General features: G+C 33.7%; 1 protein-coding gene across 2 annotated transcripts; it reads left to right on the top strand.

Moving 5' to 3' along the window:
* Positions 1-1,457: 1,457 nt before the first annotated feature.
* Positions 1,458-5,919, top strand: rhbdd1 (rhomboid domain containing 1). 2 transcript variants are annotated; one of them, XM_059514005.1, is made up of 7 exons: positions 1,458-2,478; positions 2,616-2,895; positions 3,348-3,480; positions 3,584-3,672; positions 4,195-4,251; positions 4,443-4,583; positions 5,633-5,919. In XM_059514005.1, exons 1-7 carry the CDS (start codon positions 2,278-2,280, stop codon positions 5,731-5,733), a joined length of 1,002 nt encoding a protein of 333 aa, XP_059369988.1. In that variant the 5' UTR covers positions 1,458-2,277; the 3' UTR covers positions 5,734-5,919. The 2 variants fall into 2 exon arrangements, with proteins under 2 accessions (XP_059369988.1, XP_059369987.1); XM_059514004.1 differs by having other exon boundaries at positions 4,443-4,640.
* The last annotated feature ends 3,860 nt before the right edge of the window (positions 5,920-9,779 follow it).

Raw genomic sequence — 9,779 nt, 5'->3', positions numbered from 1 at the left:
ATGAAAAGACACGATGTAACTATGCGCTGCAGTTATTTATAAACACACAATTGTAAAATAAAAAGTCGGTCATACTTTGCAGTGTTCATGTTACTGTCTATTTACATTGATAAATATAGCGACTAGTGGACAATATGTACTGCAGGTGTAATTGCATTGCGGAGGTGCTTTGAAGTACACATTGTTATTGTTATTATTACTATGGGGATTAATTATAGTTACATGCAGTGTAATGAAATTACGAATCACAGAATTGTCCACCCTGAAAAATGGTACTGGAACTCAATGGAAAAATGTAGCCTATTTTCATTAGAAAACAATGTATATACATATATATATATACATATATATATATAAACATTAACATCAATAATCATTTGAATAATCAAAACGAATTCTACGAACGAATTCTACTGCAAAATGTGGTAACTTGCAATTGTTACATTAGAGATTTATTTCTACCTTGAATAATTAAAAAGAAGAATCTAATTAATAAAATGAATTTCAAATGAATGAATGAATAAATAAATAAATATACATAGGAAATTCATATATAGGTTAACTGCACAGGCATTTCCTACATAGCATGATTCTTCCTTGATCCTATTAAGAACCCTTACAATTTTTTTCCAACTTAAGTAGAATCCAAAATCCAATTATAGTACTGTACACACTCCTTATGTTTTATTCCCTATGATATCTCTGAAAATAACATTGAAAAATCTTTGAAAATTGATTTTGTAAAAAGAGCATGGGTTAAAGAAAAATTGCAGTGAGGATTTGTAATTCAGTTCATACTGAACTGTATATAGCTAAATGTTCTCTTACAAAGTAATTGAAATGAATCGCAGTTACTTTTGTTAATAAACCATAAAATCACATTATTTGCACTGTAAAGTCATTTTCACATCTATCTGAAAGTATTAGAAAACTACAAATGCACAGTCTATCTCTGTATTCATTGAGCAATACCAGAGACAATTTATAGGACTTTGGCAATACTGCCATCTGCAGGCAAAATACGTTTCATCCCATGAAAACAACTAACGATACGTTTATCTTTGTGTCGTTTTGTTCATGCAATTATAAAAAAAATTGTAATTGACTTTCTTATATAAATTACTGTATTAATTAGCTTACTGCTTGAGTACAGTTTTAATAACAGAAAATTAAACGAAAATGTAATTAAATTTAACACAAAATATTGTCTATTGGTTTATATATATATATATATATATATATATATATAGTCTAAGATAAAACGTTATCTTGATAATTTTCAGCTGTACGCTACATTCCAGGTTAATTTTAAGTTAAAATTGCTAATGACTAATGCTTAAGAGACCAATCAAATCCTGTGTTTTGTTGTGAAACGTATTAGATATGTTTGATAAACTATGATTTGATTGGTCTCTTAAGCATTAGTCACAGGGCATGAACTTTCAGACAGTTCACTTCTAGAAAAAACTACAAACGTCAGCAGCGATGAGGTCACGCGACCAGAAGCCACCGTTGCATCACATCCGTGTTTACCACCTGACTGACGAAACATGGTGAAATGAAAGTAAAATCTGACGTGTCCTACTGTTGATAGCTAATATTAGGACTCGGGAACGCTCCTTTTACTCACAACACAGCATCCAAACCAAGCGAAGGAACCTCAAGCCTGCCAACAGATATCATGGTAAGCGATTTGATCCTACAGAGTTATTGTTTATGCAGTCTAGTAACTTTACATTTACATTTCAAAGTCATAATATAGATTTTATGGCACATATAGTGCATTCATGACAGTTTTTTTTATAAGGATAATAGATTATTTATTTATAGAAAGCGATAGATTCTAAAAGGTTTTTGTGTGTGTAACGTTACCACCATCCATGCATGATAACGTTACTAGTTTTATTACCAAATTAAACAAAACAATTCTTGTTATGATATAATACCTGATTTTTGAATTCACATGAAATACACAACTAACGTTACATTTAATTAACGTTATCGTATGAAATAAAAACGAGAGGTTTAGTCTGTGTGTGTTAGCTTTATGCTAACGGTATTCCAGAGTATTTGTCTACAGATTGCAAATACACTACAGCCTACACATTTACAATTCAGTTGGAGGTAGACGAAAAATTAATCCAATCAGATGCTCTCAAGAATGGGAATGTCCCTCTTCAGTACTACCTGCAATTGGTTTGTCAGTTTAAGCAGCAGTCTGTCAAGAAATATAAACCATTTTTATACAGATAAAACACTGGTTCTCTTTGTTTAAGGATGTGGTTGTGTATTTTAGTTGCTAATAATCCGCTATATGTGTTTCAGATGCGTAACAGACATAGGGGATCCAATCTCGGCCTGCTCCTGCTGGCCTCTCAGGTTTTCCAGCTGGGAATCGACAACATCCCACCTGTCACTCTTGCAACGTTGGGCCTGAACGTCTATTTGTTTCTGTTTCCTTTCAAACCCCTCCTACAGGTACATGTTATTATGACTCCAACAATAAAAATGGGTCACATCTGCCAGTAGTGAGTCAGCGAAGAAAATTTGCCAGCCTTTAAAATAGAATTAGGGCAAGTTGTAGACAGTACTTAACGTTTTTTTTGGTATCACAGGCATGCTTGAGTGTTCGAGAGGCATACTGGTACAGAGACTGGAGTCGTCTGCTGCTGTCGCCGTTTCATCATGCGGATGACATGCACTTGTACTTCAACATGGCCTCGCTCCTTTGGAAGGGCATCAGACTGGAAAGGAAACTGGGAGGCGCCTGGTTTGCGTACCTGCTCTCGGTCTTCTCTGCGCTCACCGGATTGGTCTACCTGCTCCTGGAGATGGGTCTGACACACATGACAGAAGACTCATCATATAGTTTGCAGTGTGCAGTGGGCTTCTCAGGTGTGTTGGATGGATTGCACATGCTTTGAATTAATTATTTTGTATTTTATTATGTTTATAAAATGTCATGTTTTCCTGCGATGCAAAGCTGAATTTTCACCAGCCATTACTCCAGTTTTTAGTGTCACATTATTACTTTGATATGATGAAAATGTTGATTATTTGATTAAAGAACAGCATTTATTTGAAATAGAGATTTTTGTAACATTATTAATTGTCTTTATTGCCACTTTTGATCTATTTAATATATCCTTCCCCAATAATAATTATTATTATTTTTTTAATCTTTTAAATGGTAGTGTAGATGTAGCTTTTACGAAAACATTATTACTGTACAGTACATGTAGTTGGTGGAAAGAATAAAAAGGAGTAGGCAAGAAAAATAAATTGTTTCGTATATGTTATTGTTCTATTTTTCTACTAAGAAACAATCTGTTTGTGATTGGTTTCAGGTGTTCTGTTCGGGCTGAAGGTGGTGAATAATCATTATCATCCAGGAGGGACCACATACATCCTGGGGCTGCCTGTAGCCAATCGCTACACCTGCTGGGTAGAGTTGGTCCTTATCCATATCATGAACCCTGGGTAGGTATTAAAGATGCTAGACTAAAGATTTAATAATTTTTTTATAAACCTTTTGATTAGTCACAGCTTGTATTAGCACACATTCACATACATGTCTTTGCAGGACGTCATTTGTCGGACACCTGGCTGGGATCCTGGTCGGTCTGCTCTACACAACTGGACCACTAAAGAGCCTCATGAAAACCTTTGCAGGTATCAACATTTTCAGTGTTTTTTTTTTTTTTTTTTTTCATTTTTATTAAGTGTGTTTGACATTTTCCCTGTTAATATGTGTATACACTACCATTCAATAGTTTCAGTTCTGCATATTTTCTTAAGGAAATTAATGATTTCATTCAGCATGGATGCATTCAATTGATCAAAAGTAACAGTAACCATATTTTATGTTACAAAATATTAATAAATGTTCTATAGAACTTTCAGAGTCACAGTTTCCACAAAAACATTAACTGCTTTCAACATTGATAGTAATAAGAAATGTTTCTTAAGCAGCAAATCGACATATTAAAATAATTTCTCAAGGTTCATGTGATACTGAAGACGAGTAATTATGCTGAAAATTCAGCTTTGCATCACAGGAATAAATTCCTTTTTAAAATTAAAATAGGAGCATAAGAGATTTTCAAAAACATTCACATTTTTACCAACCACCAACTTTTAATTCAGCAATTAATGCATCCAGCCACATAAACAGCCATGACTGTGTCATTTCAGGCTTTGTGACATCTACTGGGCAATATGGAGGGCAACAAACATACTACAATTCATCAGGTAAAAGCTCTAGGGAAATATTAATTTACTTATAAAGACTGCAATCTGTTTTGAATCACTTCCATCCTAGAAATGGCTCCGATATTGAGAACCAGTAAAGATTAAATGATTTAGGGATTGTTAAGTAGACATTTGTAGCATTGCTTTGTTGACGTCCTCGGGATCCATTATTTGTTTGTCTGTGTTTACAGGATACAGTGGATATGGCAGGCCGTATCCACCAAACTCCCAGTATGGACAGCAGTCGTTTAATCGCAGGCACTATGGCGCCCCCTACAGGCAGCAGAATGACATACCGCCCTCTGCACCACCACAGCATCCATATACAGCAGGTCTGTCAGAAGATGAGCAGTACGAGGCAGCTCTCAGGGCCAGCCTGAATGACAGAGGTCGGGTGGTCAAAATGACCAGTTGATACTTTTAAAAATGCTTTGTCATAAACTATTTTGTAAAGAAAAGTATAATATTTTTGATTTATTTTGTTACACAGGTGCATCTCAAGAAAATTGAATATCGTGAAAAAGTTTATTTAAAATGTGAAACTTTCATAATTGTAGATTCATTACATGTGAAGCAAATCATTTCAAAACTTTTTTTTTTTTAATCGAATTTTAATGATTAGAGCTTAACAGCTCGTGAAAGTCAAAAATCCAGTATCTCAAAATATTAGAATATTTCCTAAAATCAGTAAAAATATTAATAATAATAAATTAACAGGAAAACGTAACTTTTTCACGATTGTTGAGATGCGGCAACAAAATATTTGTACAAAAATATGAACATCTCGTGAGACCGAGATTATTGGAAATAATCACAACACAACTAATTTATTCCCATGTGTTTTTGCTAACACTAAAGCTGCAGAAGCAGACTGATTAAAGGAATACTTCACCCAAAACTGTATTCATCCTCAGGCTATCAAAGATGTAGATGAGTTTGTTTCTTCATGGGAACAGATTTGGAGAAAGCATTATTATATTAGCATTACATCATGTACAGGTGCCGTCAGAATGAGAGCTCAAACAGCTGATAAAAACATCATGATAATTCACAAGTAATCCACATGATTTTCATACAAACACACAGCTTTTCACTTCACAAGATGTTAATTGATGAACTGGAGTCGTGTGGGTTATACTTGTGGATTATTGTGATGTTTTTATTAGCCATTTGGATTCATTCTGACGGCACCCATTCACTAAATAAAATCCCCTTGTGAGCAAGTGATGTAATGCTAAATTTCTCCAAATCTGTTCCGATAAAGAAAGATACTGATCTACATCTTGGCTGCCCTGAGATTGGGTAAATCTTAGGTGAACTATCCTTTAATTCTTTAAAATACTAGAAGGTACAATGTGTAACATTTTTATTTGATTTGTAGGTGGTTTTACGCAGGCTAGATCATCACATGACACTTATGTCCACTCAAACCCAACTCTTGAAGAGATCCGCCGGCTACGGCTTCAGAGGTTTAACAGCTGAACAATTGGAGAACGTGACGCAATGATAATACGAACAGATTTTTCTTTACATTTAAAAGAAAACAGTAACCGCTCAGAGCTAGCAGAGAAGATTCCTCCACTGCTGACTAGTTGTGTCATTGAATAGCTTTTATGATGTCATCAGGGGGAGGTTTCAAAGGCCGTTCCCTGTATTTCTAATTGCAAAAATATATGCACATTTGTATTGGCTCATTTGTATTTTTATCTCTTTGTATGAACGTTAAAAGTTGAACATTAATGGTGTGAACATTCATGACATGGTTGTGGATGAGAGTGCCTTTTGCAACATGTTGAATGTACAGTAATTTGATTTTGTCAGTGTGCCATAAAGTCTTACTAAATGTATGTGAAATCTCTCAACCTTATAGCAGTTGATTATTTCCAACATTTCTTCCTAAGTTACTTATACTTTGTTTCTTAATAAAGTATATTTTGTAAATAAACAATAAATCATTCTTATTCTGGTCTGTTGTAGCTGGTTTTACATTGGTTCCAGGACTCGCTCTGTTCATTTGGTAAATTATAAAATATGTAGTAAAAGTTAAATTTGTACTAATTAAGATTAATAATTACAAATGTATCATTAAACATGTATTATTCAAAACACTGTGTAAGAGAGACTTACTGTATTTAGATGCATAACATATACAATATACTTCTTTACAATTTTTGAAGAAATTAATACTTTTATTTAGCAAGAATGCATTAAATTGAGCAAATTTACAGCACATATACTTACAATGCTACAAAATATTTCTTTATCGAATTTTCTGGTGTTTTTAACTTTTTATTCATCCAAGAATCCTAAAAAATGATCAGTTCCACAAAAAAAGAAAGAGAAAAAAAAGTGTTGCAAAAAAAATAAAATAAAAAACTTGCACCAAACTTTTAACAGTACTGTATAATATTTTTTGTGTATAAAGTCCAAAAAATGTGTGTGTTTATATATTTTGGGATGCTGATGTTCTCTTTGTCAAAAGGTGTTAGTTTGAATTATATGGAGTTACGTTAAGAAAATAAAAAAAGAATATACAGTGGGTTTTATTAATGGGAAGACTGCACCAATAGTGAATGTGCTTAGCACAGAGTGTCTCCTAAAACTCAAAAATAGTGTATAAAAGAAGTGTATAAACAATAAACAATGTTATGATGTGAAACGTCATTAGATGTCTCGGTTCAGTAGGTTTACATATTCTTTTTACCAAGGTATTTTTAGCATGTTTTACAAATATCACAATTTATTAGACGTTTAATACACAGTAAGAGTTAAACCTGATTGTTAAATGTAAAAATGCATGTGACACTGAACAAGATCAAACTTCTTCGGAAATTTGTGTTGTACTTAGGTGTATGTCCATGCTCAGTTGTAACAGTACAGTCCTCAAGACATCAAAACGTCCCCAAACAGTAACAGCGAATTGCATTCCAACCACAAAATCAGACAACAAAACTATAATCACCTCTTTTAAAAGGGAAAACATTTTTCATTCACTGTTAAGTTTTTAATTTCCATCCAAAATAGCACCAAAACATCTCTAGCTAAATAAATACTCTTGACATTTAGTAAAAATATAAAGCAAAGCTGTTTTGTCAACAGTGCAATCATATGTAAAATATATCATGTTCAAAACAAAAAATGCGTAGGACCCCTTATGTTGACTAAAATACTGAAGGTGTTCGTTTCATTTAATGGCTTGTGTTAGTGGGAAAATATATATATAAGCAGGAAAGACTTTCAAGTGTCCAATAATGATAAATGGGAAGTTGAATGGCAACAGTCTTCTCACAAACACCAGAAGACATGGAAATGACTAATATATATATATATATATATTAAACACAAGATGTGCCTTGTGGCAGAAGGGTCTATTAGGAACTGTATGTATAGAAAACAAGTGTAGGGGTTCAATCTTCAATTGGCTGACAGGAGCCGCCACTGACAGTGGCTGGCTGGCAGTGACGATCAGCTGCCAGTTGGGATCATGGCCATTTGGACAATTTATTTGTAATAAGCCTCTATAAAATGTCGACAAATTAAAAGACTAGATCCTTGAGAATATTCAGGTCTATCTCAATTAATTAGAATGTCGTGGAAAAGTTCATTTATTTTAGTAATTCAACTAAAATTGTGAAACTCGTGTATTAAATAAATGAAATGCACGCAGATTGAAGTAGTTCAAGTCTTTGGTTCTTTTAATTGTGATGATTTTGGCTCACATTTAACAAAAACCCACCAATTCACTATCTCAACAAATTAAAATATGGTGACATGCCAATCAGCCAATCAACTCAAAACACCTGTAAAATTTTCCTGAACCTTCAAAATGGTCTCTCAGTTTGGTTCACTGGGCTACACAATCATGGGGAAGACTGCTGATCTGACAATTGTCCAGAAGACAATCATTGACACCCTTCACAAGGAGGGTAAGCCACAGACACTCATTGCCAAAGAAGTTGTCTGTTCACAGAGTGCTGTATCCAAGCATGTTAACAGAAAGTTGAGTGGAAGGAAAAAGCGTGGAAGAAAAAACCAACCAAGAGAACCGCAGCCTTATGAGGATTGTCAAGCAAAATCAATTCAAGAATTATAGTGAACTTCACAAGGAATGGACTGAAACTGGGGTCAAGGCATACAGACGTGTCAAGTAATTTGGCTACAGTTGTCATATTCCTCTTGTTAAGCCACTCCTGAACCACAGACAATATCAGAGGCATCTTACCTGGGCTAAAGAAAAGAAGAACTGGACTGTTGCCCAGTGGTCCAAAGTCTTCTTTTCAGATGAGAGCAAGTTTTGTAGTTCGTTTGGAGACCAAGGTCCTAGAGTCTGGAGGAAGGGTGGAGAAACTCATAGCCCAAGTTTCTTGAAGTCCAGTGTTAAGTTTCCACAGTCTGTGATGATTTGGGGTGCAGTGTCATCTGCTGGTGTTGGGCCATTGTGTTTTTTTGGAAACTAAAGTCACTGCACCCGTTTACCAAGAAATTTGGAGCACTTCATGCTTCCTTCTGCTGACCAGCTTTTTGAAGATGCTGATTTCATTTTCCAGCAAGATTTGGCACCTGCCCACACTGCCAAAAGCACTAAAAGTTGGTTAATGACCATGGTGTTGGTGTGCTGCGCACGGTATACGCATGAGCACTTTGCGCTGCTCTGTATTGGAGCCATACCCTTTCGTATCATACTTTTGCGTAATGAAAGCCTGAGTCTTTTTTGTTCTGTTCTATCATATGTTGCTGCCTTCATTACTATGCTATGCATTTAAAAGAAATGTCTTTTTTATTTTATAGTATATATATATATATATACACACAGTACAGACCAAAAGTTTAATTAAAAATTACTATTTTTAATGTTTTTGAAAGAAGTTTCTTCTGGTCATCAAGCCTGCATTTATTTGATCAAAAATACAGAAAAAACAGTAATATTGTGAAATATTATTACAACTTAAAATAATAGTTTTCTATTTGAATATACTTAAAAAAAAATAATTTATTCCTGTGATGCAAAACTGAATTTTCAGCATCATTACTCCAGCCTTCAGTGTCACATGATACATCCAGTCTATCACATGATCGTTTAGAAAGCATTCTAATATTCTGATTTATTATGAGTGTTGGAAACAGTTCTGCTGTCTAATATATTTGATGAATAAAAGGTTAAAAAGAACTGCATTTATTCAAAATACATTTTTTTCCTAATAATATATATTCTTATAATATATTTTCTTTACTAATCACTTTTTATCAATTTAACACATCCTTGCTAAATAAGAGTATTGATTTTATTTAAAAAAAGAAAGAAAAAAATTACTGACCCCAAATTACTGACCAGTAGTGTATATTATTACAAAATATTTATATTTTAAAAACATAGCTGCTTCTTTTTTTTTTACTTTTTATTCATCAAAGTATCCTAAAAAAGTATCACATGTTCTGAAAAAATATTAAGCAGCAGAACTGTTTCCAACTTTGATAATGAATCATCATATTAGAATAATTTCTAAAAGATCATGTGATAATCATGTGAT

This window comes from Carassius carassius, chromosome 28 (assembly GCF_963082965.1).
Source record: "Carassius carassius chromosome 28, fCarCar2.1, whole genome shotgun sequence".
NCBI lineage: Eukaryota > Metazoa > Chordata > Actinopteri > Cypriniformes > Cyprinidae > Carassius > Carassius carassius.
Note: the sequence above shows the minus strand (reverse complement) of the source record. Positions and strands in the feature narration are given on the sequence as shown.